The following is a 12,952-nucleotide window of genomic DNA, read 5'->3' as shown; positions in this document are numbered from 1 at the left end:
TAATCGTGACTAGTCGACTAATCGTGGCAGCCCTAATCTAAAAACAAAAAACCCCAAACAGCAAAAATATGAACAAGTTTTTAATGACAGTAAATGGTTTAAAGCTGAATATAAGCCGTAGACTCTTCAGCAAAGTTATGGGAAAGCTTAACGTGATTACTGGTAATCCACAGTTGGCTCAGTGTTCTTTATGCCTGTTGTGTTTGCTTTCAGTAATTCTCATTTCTTGTTTTTCAATGCTCATAATAAACATGACCAAAGATCCAAGTAATAAGATCAGCGCATTAGCAAGTTATGCCTCAGTTTGAGATAGTTTGTCTACTCTCTGGTGATGTCGGTGTGAGCAGATATCCTTAACAGGATCAGAGCGCTGGCTTTGATCAAACCTGTTTTTGAAGGTCACATATAATCAGAAGAAGACCCAGTATGGGATGAATAAAGATTATTTTGACTATGAATCATTTAAAGCTAATCTTGTAAGATCTTGGATTGAAATGTGGAGCTGGATATATCCATAATATTTATCTGTTCTCTCTCCATCCTGCAGTTTCAAGTGTATCCGCCAGAGTCTGGAGGACAGCAACAGATGTCCCAAGTGTAACTATATTATCGATAATGTGGATCAGGTCTACCCAAACTTTCTTGGTGGGTATTTTGAATTGGAGGGTTTTTTGTTTTGTTATGTTTTGGTTTTTTCTAACAGTCAGATGATCAGCTCCTAAACGAATCATTTTTCTCAGAGCTTTTCATTTGAACTTGGACATTAAAATGTAGCTGTTATGGCAATTTTGCACTTCATGGTTTTTAAAATCACAATATTTGAATTGATTTGTCTTTAGCTCATAATCAGTACTAAAATGAGACTTTCGTATTTGAATGAAGTCAAAATTGAAAGTTTTGTGTCATAAATGGGCCAAACAAAAATCTAAGGAAACACTTTGTGTAGGTATTTAAATGCATGATGATAAAGACTTTTCTTTTATTCATCACAAGTAAAATGTGTTGTTCCTTAGCTGTGACAATGTCTTTTTCTTTGTCATATACTTACTCCACCGGTTCTCCTCTCTTATTTATCCCTTGTCTACAACTTCCTCTGTCCCGCCTCACCACATCCCAGTAAATGAACTGATCCTTAAACAAAAACAGAGGTCAGAAGAGAAGAGGCTAAAGTTAGATCATCCAGTGAGTACAGCATGTTCTGAAACTGATTTCATTTCTTTCTCTCCTTGTTAAGATGTCAAGCATCTTAAAAATATGTTTTGTTACTTGTAACTGATCAGTGTCTCTGACCTTCAGAATGGGTCTCGGTGGCAGGTCTTCCAGGATGTTTTGAGTCCTGATCAGGAGAACTTGGACCTGGCAAATGTCAACCTGATGCTCGAGCTGCTGCTTCAGAAGAAGAAGCAGCTGGAAGCGGTAAGTGAGAGGCTGATCTGTGCATTTCTTTGTTTTTGTTTCACTTTTTTAGCTCTTTAGCTTTTCATGGGTTTCAGTGGAGGGTTTTTTTTTCTTTAAAATGATGTAAAGTTTGTTAATGCAATCCGTGCAAACCGAGGACGTTCATAATTAATGGCTATTAAGTCATGAAACTGATCACATGATCAGAGCTTGTAGATATAGATCTTGTAGGTTTCAGTGAAAAATGCACAAGATGCAGTGAAGAGACAGAATTACAAAGGGTCAATTATTTCAGCACTGTACTGGTCTGTTGTGGTGAAGAGGGAGCTGAGTGTAAAAGTGAAGCTCTCAATTTACCGGGCGATCTACGTCCCTACCCTCACCTATGGTCACGAGCTGTGGGTAGTGACCGAAAGAACGAGATCGCGAATACAAGCGGCAGAAATGAGCTTCCTCCGAAGGGTGGCTGGCCTCTCTTAGAGATAGGGTGAGAAGTTTGGCCATTCGGGAGGGGCTCAGAGTAGAGCAGCTGCTGCTCCACATCGAAAGGAGCCAGCTGAGGTGGTTCGGGCATCTGACAAGGATGCCCCCTGGGCGCCTCCTGGGTGAGGTTTTCCGGGCATGTCCCACCAGGAGGAGTCCCCGGGGCAGACCCAGGACACGCTGGAGAGATTATATCTCTCTGGCCTGGGAACGCCTTGGTGTTGCCATGGACAAGCTGGAGGAGGTGGCTGGGGAGAGGGAGGTCTGGGCTTCTCTGCTTGGGCTGCTGCCCCCGCGACCCGGCCCCGGATAAGTGGAAGAAAATGGATGGATGGATAATTATATCCTTTTTGCTGATAGCTTGTTAATCCTTTTACAAGTTTTCTAAATTTATTCTTTAAATGTTATCACAAGGTTGTCACAGTGGAAAACAATCAGTAATATAAAACATAATGGAAATGTTTTAATATCCACTGAATGTCCACTTTTTGTTCTGGAAAGACAACAAATGAAATTTATGACGTCCAGTTAAGACCTTGTTGTTTTGGAGGCAGTGGGTTCTGATCCGTTTAATCTGAAACAAACAGAAGTTGTGTAATATTCTGAGTTTCTGATGACACAATAATGTGTTTGCTGTCGAGGTCATCATTGTATCAGGCCGCACTATTGAGGTGTTCCCTCTTACAGAATGTGACAAACATTTAATATTAATAATAATAATAATAATGGATTGCATTTATATAGTGCTTTTCTGGACCCCTCAAAGCGCTCCAATACAGCAGGATGTCCATCACATTAAATGCGTCACTCTGTCAGACTTCCTGGCAGAAAGAAGTTCTTTTGGGTTGCGTTAGACTTCAGATGTTGATAATAAATCAGGCATTGTATGTGTATATAGTACTGGTAGCGATGGTAAAGATGTTGCTTTTGTCAGAAGGTTTCTGGGCAGTTTCACACATCCTTTTTTTTTTGTTTTTGTCAGTTTACGTGACATAAAAAGAGAAGTAGGACTTTACATCCTTAGATTTCATCAGCACTATCTAAGACTTGCATTGATGATGAGATGTAAAATCCAGACCAGTTTTGAAATGGGAGCCTTTGAATTGCAAGTATGGATGCTACAAACACGTCTTTCAGATTTTCAGATGGCGCTACATGACGCCTTGAGCTTTCTCGCTGTCGAGCACATGCTCGTCTTTCTGTTTCTTTTTCACACAAACACATGCCGTGTGTCACTGTTTGACTGTCATACAAACAGACAGACTCACACAAGAGCTGGCCCAGTAATTCAGCTAATTGGTGTCTGTCCAAGCTAGTTCAGACATAAGGGCTCCATAGTTAGCTGTGATATTGTATATAGTTAATGGTCTTCCTTTGCCTTGCTGCTTATTCTGTATACACTCATTGCTGATTGATTGTTAGCATGTGTGTGATAATTTGCCTCTGGACATATTTCATATCTGATTGGGCTTGTTTTTGTTTAGCCTGTCATTCTTCTTATTTAATCACTTCTGATTTACCAGTTTTGGATTCCATGTAGATATTTCATATCAGTCAAATTTAGGTCCCTGCCACTTAACTGTGTATTTTTGATGTTTTGTTAGTATTCCTCCTGTGTTTACTGTTGTTACTCAGCTATCCAAACCTTAAATATGATCCAAAAACATCAACATGTTAGATTTAATCGTCAGCGAATCTTAGTCTCCGTCTTAAATGTCAGCATCAGTCAGTGTGGGTGTGGTGGTGCTTTTCAGTGCTTGAGATGTTTGCTTTGGAGCTACTCTTTGGTTTTCATTGAAGATTAAATAGAATTGAATAGAAATAGTCAGATATTCTCTCCATCTGAAACCTATGACATGCTTTCAAAGAACACAGTTGTCATCAGTATTTGCCTAACAGCCAGAGACTCTTAGGTTTGGTGTTCTTGAGCATTTTCATGGTTCGATTGAAGGTTAACCAGAGGAAAGAGTTTACCACAGTGATTGGATCAAAAATGGTTAAATATTCAAATGAATATAAAACTCAATTCTGATGTGTTCACACTCGAAGCCTGAAGTGTTTAAAGTTGTTAAAATATTCTATCACAGATGTATCAGCTTACGTTTTATTGGAAAATGGTATCATTTCTTTATATAGATATATTCCAAAAATATGGATGGATGGAGAAATGACAGATATTTAACAGGGTCGCTTGGTAAAATATTGGTTAAAGTCTAAGATATAACAGACTTATATTTATTTAAGCACATTTTCTTTTAATTCTAGAAAGTAAGTGATTGAACCAAGTCATCCACACTGCATTTTGATAAGAAGCTAAAAATAAGGAAAACGTGCTGAAAGTCAAAGTAAGAGAATCGCTGCAAAAAAAGATTCTGGCTCTGAAGTTGTTGTTTGTGTTGTTTCAGTGACAAGATGAGCCAAAGTTACAATTGAAATGAAAGCACAGCTTATAATATACTAAAACACACAGTGACAGTGTGACTGCCAGTCGAACATTGTTGGCTGCTGAGGTGTGATGTGCAACCTGCTGCATAGTGTGGAGTCTTTTTTTTGCAGTGCACTTAAAGAAGGAAAAGCTCAATGTGACTGTGGGCTTTTTTTGGGAGGGGGAGGAGCCGATCAGGTAATTTGTTGCTAACGCCAAGTTAAAGTTAAATGTAAACATTAGCTTTGGGCTAGTCCACGGTTGTGAATTTAGTTGAACGACAGCATATTCACCAAAACAAGCTACATTCACTGGCCGGAGTAGTTTGTGTGTGAACCTTTTCATGACAGGATCCTTCCCCGTTCTGCACAGCACTGCTTTCATTTCCTGTAGCTGGGATGGAAGTAAAGCCAGAGACGAAAGTACAACTAAAATGATAAATCGCAAGCTTTAGAACTACGGTTATTATTTTGTGCTTTTCTGAGGATGAAAGCTAGTGTTGAACTGAGAACAAATGATATCTCGAGTGTCTTTTCAGCAGATCAGCAAAACTATTCTGTGATTTCAAGTAATACTTGATTATGTAAGCTGTCCATATCTCCACTAGGAATCCCAGGCAGCTCAGAGACAGATCCTCATGGAGTTCCTTAAAGAAGCCAGGAGAAACAAGAGAGAGGTACGCTGCACAAATTTCCCACACAAAGCTGACGCGGTGCTGAGAAAAGAGCAGTATTTGTAATGGCTGACGCCCAGCTTTGTGTCAGTCAGTGTTTGTAGGTGTTAACAAAGGCAAGCGCGTTCAGTTGTGTTTTTGGTTTTGTTGGCAGCAACTAGAGCAACTGCAGAAAGAGCTCAACTTCCTCGAAGAAGACATCAAACGTGTTGAGGTAGGTAAACTGACAAAGCGCAGTCCAAAGATGGATTGCTGTGCCCTCATTCACATGTTCTCTTGTGAAAATACGGGGGAACAGAATGCATGATTATAAAAACATATTATGCTGTGAAATCACAAAACCCCGGGGCCGCTCATCATCACAGCTTGAGATGGACAAACAAGTTATGTTGGTGTCATTTTCCAGGAAATGAGTGGGCTGTACTCTCCTGTGATGGAGGCTGAGTGTACTGTGCCTAATGTGGAAGCTCCCTCTCCAGCACCCAGGTAATGCTGATGTGTGCTGCATAATAAATGTGTCTATGCAGAACATAATAACACCATATTCACCTTGTTCGTTTACCAAAACAGGAGCTCGTACTGTGCTCGCTCACGAAAACGTTTTGCCTTTTGCTCTACAACGGCTGCTTTGTCTGTGTGGAACAAAGCCAGTGCATACAGTCGAGATGCCAGAGGCTTCAGCAGTCGCTGTGTGGTGTGACTTACTCCACGTCTTGTGTGTTTGTTTCTGTGTTGAGCAGTTGCAGTAGTATTATAGACCAACCCGACTACAACCAGCCTCCAGGATTTGGTGGAGCAGCCCAGGTACAGCGGAGAGATTTATTTATTTAAAAAAAAAAATAGCTTGGAGTAAAAACTGTTTCAGACAGGATGAAGTAACGGGCTGCACCAAGGCCCAGTAAAAGATCATTTTACTGGGGTTATAACTGTAAATCCAGCAAAGCTTTAATATCTGGAGCTGGAAATGGCTGGTGCGTTTTAATAAGGGGGCCTGTCACGTTTAGTTGTAGCTTTTTAACACAAATGTATTTGGAGGAAAATTATAAATACACTCTGAGGTTTCTGGCACTGCCTTCACTTTGCTCTTGGGACTGTTTCCTCAGGGAAAACGTCAGACCTGGTACAACAGCACCCTGGCGTCAAGAAGAAAGAGGCTCACAGCTCATTTTGAGGATCTAGAGCAGTGCTACTTCTCCAGCAAAATGTCCCGCATCACAGGTGCTGTTGTTGAGGGTTTAGACTGCTGTGGTCACATCATTTTTATGGCGTTTTCATTCGCACACAGTTGGAAAAACTGGTATTATTTCTTAAAGCAGGGCATCTGTGTTTAAGCTCTTAGTTATGGGCAACGACTCCATTTGTTTTTTTCCACAATGTGTATAATTCACAAATGCTGTGTTAACTGTGTGCGTGTTGTTTTCAGATGAGGGCAGGAACCTGAATCAGCTGGATGATTTCATGGAGTGTTTGTCAAAGTTCACTCGCTATAACTCTGTGCGGCCGCTGGCCACCCTGTCATACGCCAGTGACCTCTATAATGGCTCCAGTATCGTGTCTAGGTATAAAAAAAGAAACGTTTGATTTACGTATGACCGGACATCATCTTTTAGTTGTTTCGTGACATTTTACCGTGTGTGTGATGAGCCCAGTCACTGTCTTTGACCGTATTTTCCTTTGTTTCAGTATTGAGTTTGACCGAGACTGTGACTACTTTGCCATCGCTGGCGTAACCAAAAAGATCAAGGTGTTTGAGTACGGCACTGTGATCCAGGATGCAGTGGACATCCACTACCCTGTCAACGAAATGACTTGCAATTCCAAAATCAGGTGAAGGAAACTGATAAATGCATTTCCTCTAATGCTGACAGTTTGTAGTGAAATAAGCAGCGCCAAACTCGAATATTTCAAGTTCCTGTTGTCTGTTGCAGCTGTATCAGCTGGAGCAGTTATCACAAAAACCTCCTGGCCAGCAGTGACTATGAGGGAACTGTTATTTTGTGGGATGGATTCACAGGCCAGAGGTCCAAAGTCTACCAGGTGTGATGCTTGGAGCGCAGCTTCATTACGTTAGGCAAACATTAGTAATGATGGCTTTTTAAGCTTTCCTCTGCTTCCTTTCCAGGAACATGAAAAAAGGTGTTGGAGTGTAGACTTCAATCTCATGGACCCAAAGCTTTTAGCCTCAGGTTCTGATGATGCTAAAGGTAAGAGAGGGCTGCAATATCTAAAAATAATGTTCCCACCATGTATCAGCCCTTATTTTGTTTTTATGCATGCTCTTTTCTTCTTCTTCTTCTTCTTCAGTCAAGTTGTGGTCAACTAATCTTGACAATTCAGTGGCTAGCATTGAGGCTAAGGCTAACGTCTGCTGTGTTAAATTCAGCCCAACCTCCAGATATCATCTGGCCTTCGGTTGTGCAGGTGAGATGGAAATTAAAGATTTTCATGTGTGATTTATCTTGTTTGTTGTTACTTTAGTCTTGGTTGTGGAAAAGCAAAGATTTTGAGATAAAATTCTCTTAAACCTTAAGCCAGGGTGATGTCGAAAAGCTCTGCCAAAATGCCAAAATCAAGTGCAAACATAGAACTGGACTTTCATTGGGCGAAAGCAGCTCAGAAGCTTTTGATTACACCGCATAGGTTGTACCAAAACCTTGTAACTGTGTAAACCTTGCATCTAAGGACACTTCAAGTGTCATTGAATCTGGTGTAGCAGCAGGTTTAAATGTGAAGGTGCAGTGTCTGACGTCCGCCTGCATTTGGTTGGTATTTACTATGAGAAGTTAAGTCCAGACTAAATAAGGGGGAAACAGATTTTACTCTACCCAGCTGTCTCCCTTCAGCCAGACAAACCTGGAGTATTGTTGTTGTTGATTTTTCTCTCACATCACTGTGGTTTCTTTGTTGTCAGCTACACTTCTTCACCCGGCACTGACTCTTGTGGTCCAGAAAAACTGCTGAATACCTTATTCATTAGTCCCCCAAAGGAGATATAAAGTTGTAAGAAATATTTGGTTATACACAGAAACACTGTAACACTGGATGAGCAGAGCGTACAAGCGTTATCCAGAAGTATCTTGCTGCGGCTTTATCCAACTTCCTGTGTCTCAATGACGAAGCCGTCTCAGCTTAGAGAAGGAAACTGCTCCTCGGCCTTGTAGATGGTTTAGTGTCTGGAGTAGCACTGGGTTATCAAAGTAAGCAAGCAGACACGGAAAGCCATTCTGCATTTGAATTTAAACTGCACGAAGTCCAAATTTAACTGCGCTTTTCTAAACGCTGTGGTGGCTCCTAAATGGAGCTGATCTAAGACTTGTTTTAATCTACGATTTTCCTCATGTTTCCCATCTGAACACATGCTAAACTTTGCTTTCTTCTCTTAGACCACTGTGTTCACTACTATGATCTCCGCAACACTAAGCAGCCAATCATGGTGTTCAAAGGCCACAGGAAGGCCGTCTCCTATGCCAAGTTCGTCAACGGAGAGGAAATTGTTTCTGCGTAAGTACATCTGTCGGCTTTGCATTTCCATTTAATATCTGAAAGGTTTCTTTTTCCTGCAAAGGAAAATATTCTGTAAAACCTGTTACGGTGTACTTTCTGCTTATAATATCATAAAGAAGCTGTCTAATGTAAACTGGGTTAAAGAGAGCATGAAACACTAAATGTATAAAGACTAATTTACATCGTGGAGCCCTCAAAAACTGACATGGATGTAACTCTGTCTGTGAAGCTGGATTTAAGAAACAAGTGATAAAAATGACATTTGCGTAATTACTGAAACGAGCACCGCTGCCGAACAATGGAGAATCTTTCTACACACAGAGTAGAAATCCTGATCCTTGAATCCTGATAAAATGAAAATGCTGGACTTGGCCCCAGTGGGTTATCACGCCATATCATCTAAGGCCCACCGGTTCCATATTGATCATTTCTTTCTGCACTATTGTCCTCAGTTCGACGGACAGTCAGCTGAAGCTGTGGAATGTCAACAAACCTCACTGCCTGCGCTCCTTCAAGGGTCACATCAACGAGAAGAACTTTGTGGGCCTGGCCTCAAACGGAGACTACGTTGCCTGTGGTGAGCAGTTACTTCAAAGAAGACAAATTGTCTGTGTTGTATCACTCCCTCAGTGGGAGAAACGATAACATGCTTAAATTCCATAAATACTTGTGTGTGTGTGTGTGTGTGTGTGTGTGTGTACAGGCAGTGAGAACAACTCCCTGTATCTGTACTACAAAGGACTTTCCAAGACACTGTTAACATTCAAGTTTGACACAGTGAAGAGCGTTCTGGACAAGGATAAGAAGGAGGACGACACCAACGAGTTTGTCAGTGCTGTCTGCTGGAGGGCCCTGCCTGATGGAGTGAGCTCACCTCTATACTCAGTAACATTGTCATTGACTGCACTTTGAAGGGTGCACTACAAAGCGATATTAATGGGTTAGTGAGGTCTGTCAAGTCAGGTAAAAAGGTGGCTTTCTTTTTCCTTAGTTAGATCACCATGGTAACAAATGTCCTAGGAGCTTGAAATGAGAAGGCGACTGGTCTTTTTTTAAGGTTTTGAAGACATTTCACCTCTCGTCCAAGAGCCTTCTTCAGTTCTAAAACCAAAGGTTGCAAAACCTAGTTGGGGGTTGTACCCTTAGGCCAGGGGTGGGCAACTCCAGGCCTTTGAAGGCCGGCGTCCTGCAGGTTTTAGATCTCACCCTGGGTCAACACACCTGAATCAAATGATTAGTTCATTACCAGGTCTCTGGAGGACTTCAAGACATGTTGAGGAGGTCATTTAGCCATTTAAACCAGCTGTGTTGGATCAAGGACACATCTAAAACCTGCAGGACACCGGCCCTCGAGGCCTGGAGTTGCCTACCCCTGCCCCGCCTTCATCTGTGAGTGTAGTTGTAGGTTTTGTTGAGCCAGCTAACCCAAAGAGCCTGCTTTGTTGGGACACCACACCCATAGTTTGCGGTCATAGAACTGAGACGGTGTCAGTCACACCTTAAAATCCTGACACTCTGAGAAAGAATACATCTGGAGTTTCTCACACTTTCTTGCAAAGGATTGTTGTTTTCAGATCACACAGAATATTGTGTTGAGTATTAATCTAATTAACTATCTGTGCTCTAAGTGTTACCTTTTGTTTTTCAGGAGTCAAATGTATTAATCGCTGCCAACAGTCAAGGAACAATTAAGGTTTGTATCATCTGTACAAAACAGGCCAACAAGCACAGGCCTACTGCAGCACTCAGACTGGTGTCATAGAGGGTACTGGACCTTTGTTTGAAAACATGACATTGTAATCATGTTCTGTCCTTTTAGTTGACTCATTTCTGGTATTTTAATGAGGCCGTCTGAAGAAAAAAACTTTTGTAAGAGCGCGATCAGGATACAAAAGTGTGAAGCCAAACACTAATAAGACATGAATAAAACAAAATATCCGATTGGATATATAGATCTGGTGTTTATATTGTCGTATTTTGCTGTGTTCATTGTTGCATTCATTTTGTGCTCTGCAGATGGCTGTAGACGCTCACTCACAATTTGACCAGAAATGTCAAATTTCTTTAAGATTCTCCATAAGACACATTCCTGGCAATATCCCAGGATGAATTAGGAATAACTGTTTAAACACGCTCACAAATAAAGATAAATCCTTGTGCATCTGGTCCAATTCAAGCCTGCTTGTCTGCTGTGTAATCGTGTTTAATCTTCCACTCTTGAAGTGCAAATGTCACCTCACTGGCTTCTGTTTGGAATCAAAGTACACACACAAAATGTATCTAAAGAAATTATTTTTGTAATATTTTGATGAGCTGTGCAGTGTGGTAGCAGTGATTTCAGCTCTGCATTAGTGATGTGCCACGCTAGTCTGGGTGAACTTTAAAAATGCCTCGTTATACAGTCCAACTGCTATATGTTAATTATTTTTGTGGTTTCTGCCTTTTGTCGTTTTATTATTATTTAGCTGTTGGAGAGGAGCTTTAATTCATTGCTTTTTCCCGTAACAACAAGAGGTCACAGGTGTGCGTTCTCTCTGCACAGGTACTCGAGCTCGTCTGAAGACGTGCAGTTCCTTCAGCAGGTGTTGGAGCTTTGACTCGTGATGCAGGGAGGCTGCCAGGCTGAGTAGCAACTGGAGATCTGAAATTGTCTCTTATTATTTTTTTCCTCTTTTTCTTTACTTTTTTTTATGAGCTTATGTTTTTGGACAGCGGCAAAGACTATGGACCAGCAGGAGAAGATGTGCTGCTGTTTTATTGGGCACAAAGTGAAACAAGAGACTTTAGAAAGCAGTTTTGTTTCTTTTGAGCGAGGTTTTATTGGCTACAATAGAACACCTCTTTATGGTTTTAGGTCAAATCAAAACCTTTACTTTTTAATTAAGCTGCTGTTCTCCGGAATACATCCAGCCAAACGCTAAAAGTGCGATGCATTTCCTCCTTTTAAAGGCCAAAGCACAAGACGAAGTGACATGCAAAAATCTTCAAATGAAGCTTTTAAATCTCCTTTTGTTTGTCAGTGTCCAGCCCCCTGCACCTTTCTTTTTTGTGTAGCTTTTGCGTTCTCTCAGATTTGGGGGGAAAAACATTTTTAATAAACCTGACTTCCATCCTGTCAGACGTATCACTGGTTTCTTTTCTGGTTTGCGAGTGCAGAACGTGAGAAGTTGAGTGAACTGAAATGAGAAGCGCCTCTCTGTGCTGATATTTCTGTTTACCGTCAGAACAAAACGAAACTCAAAGCTTTTGTCTGCAGTCACAACTCTCATGTAACTTCCGGCACTGGTCTGCAGTGTCGTGCAGAACTGGACTTTTTTTTTTTTTTTTTGGGTGAACTATTGGTTGCTTGTTGGAAATAAAACCTTGCAGAATCTGTTCTTTTAAAGTAGCAATGGAATCGTTCTTCACATACTGTAGGTATCATCTGAGCTGAGCTGCATTGTAACTTCAGGCAAACTGCTGTCAGTTTCTGTGGAGCAAGACCTGCCTATTTTATGATAAGTGAGAGAGGTGTTTTGTATTTGTATTACTGAATAAATTATTTCGAAACACTTGGCATGTTGGTTCTTTTTTTCTCTCTCTCCATATGATGACATAATTGTATTCTTTTAGGTGATCTGTGTATAAAACTGTGATGGGTTAGTTGATCGGAATTGCAAGAAACGTTCTTGGTTATGGACAAGGTGCTTTTTCAGTCAGTGCTGGGACTCAGGACACTTATAGTCCTCCTCCAGATGCCATCGATGCAATGGCACCCTTAAACTCTTGTTTAAATTCCCTTGAAAAATTGCGCTCTCTTTGGTGTCCTATAAAATAAGCATTTACAGCATGGGGCTTTGCATCTTTTTTTTTAATAAATTAGGGCAACAAAAGAAAAAAGCTGTTTCAAAGAGGTTCGGGTAAATAGACTGGTTCTTATATAGCACTTTTTCTATTCTGATCACTCAAAGTGTTTTGTACAACATGCCTCATTCATACAAATACTTCATTCTATGTCAAATTTACATGCACCTTGGGGTTAGTATTTTGCCCAAGGATGCAGCCAGAGATTGAACCACCAGCCTTCCAATTAATAGTTGACCCTCTCTACCTCCTGAGCTACAGCCATCAGGTGGGACTGTCTGTTCAGATTTCATGGTTTCGTATAGTGTATACTGTGCTGGCCTGCGTTTTTCTGTTAAAACTCAAAAACTGACTGCTCAGTTTGGGCAGCATGCATTCAGATTTGAGGTTTTGAGTAAACAAATTTCAAGTAGGTCTAATCTACCTCTGCAAACCTTATGAAAGTTATATTCAGCATCATAGAAAAGGCAAAGTTGTACATTAGGTGGAAATGTGGAACTGTCTTGCTGAGGGGAAACTAGTTCTTCATTTCAGGCTTTGCAGTGGGCCTTGCAAGCCAGACGGGCCCTGTAACAGTGTGTTCTTTCTTTCATATCAGTTGATCTGATTTTTCAGTTCCTATTAGA

At 41.0% G+C, this 12,952-nt stretch overlaps 1 protein-coding gene across 1 annotated transcript in view; it reads left to right on the top strand.

The window, feature by feature from the left end:
- cop1 (COP1 E3 ubiquitin ligase) overlaps positions 1 to 11,601 on the top strand; it is a 14,617-nt gene extending 3,016 nt beyond the window's left edge. Inside the window, exons 3-20 of the mRNA XM_013912006.1 lie at positions 548 to 645; positions 1,118 to 1,182; positions 1,297 to 1,416; positions 4,914 to 4,982; positions 5,134 to 5,193; positions 5,386 to 5,465; positions 5,720 to 5,783; positions 6,083 to 6,197; positions 6,403 to 6,538; positions 6,663 to 6,806; positions 6,908 to 7,016; positions 7,102 to 7,183; positions 7,284 to 7,400; positions 8,363 to 8,480; positions 8,936 to 9,060; positions 9,187 to 9,347; positions 10,132 to 10,176; positions 11,026 to 11,601. Of these exons, the coding sequence (XP_013767460.1) occupies positions 548 to 645; positions 1,118 to 1,182; positions 1,297 to 1,416; positions 4,914 to 4,982; positions 5,134 to 5,193; positions 5,386 to 5,465; positions 5,720 to 5,783; positions 6,083 to 6,197; positions 6,403 to 6,538; positions 6,663 to 6,806; positions 6,908 to 7,016; positions 7,102 to 7,183; positions 7,284 to 7,400; positions 8,363 to 8,480; positions 8,936 to 9,060; positions 9,187 to 9,347; positions 10,132 to 10,176; positions 11,026 to 11,043 (1,726 nt within the window). The 3' untranslated portion in view covers positions 11,044 to 11,601. The remainder of the gene's footprint in view (positions 1 to 547; positions 646 to 1,117; positions 1,183 to 1,296; positions 1,417 to 4,913; positions 4,983 to 5,133; positions 5,194 to 5,385; positions 5,466 to 5,719; positions 5,784 to 6,082; positions 6,198 to 6,402; positions 6,539 to 6,662; positions 6,807 to 6,907; positions 7,017 to 7,101; positions 7,184 to 7,283; positions 7,401 to 8,362; positions 8,481 to 8,935; positions 9,061 to 9,186; positions 9,348 to 10,131; positions 10,177 to 11,025) is intronic.
- Positions 11,602 to 12,952: the final 1,351 nt, after the last annotated feature.

Source organism: Pundamilia nyererei, unplaced genomic scaffold (assembly GCF_000239375.1).
Source record: "Pundamilia nyererei isolate P.nyererei 1_Seehausen unplaced genomic scaffold, PunNye1.0 scaffold00077, whole genome shotgun sequence".
NCBI classification, from domain to species: domain Eukaryota; kingdom Metazoa; phylum Chordata; class Actinopteri; order Cichliformes; family Cichlidae; genus Pundamilia; species Pundamilia nyererei.
Note: the sequence above shows the minus strand (reverse complement) of the source record. Positions and strands in the feature narration are given on the sequence as shown.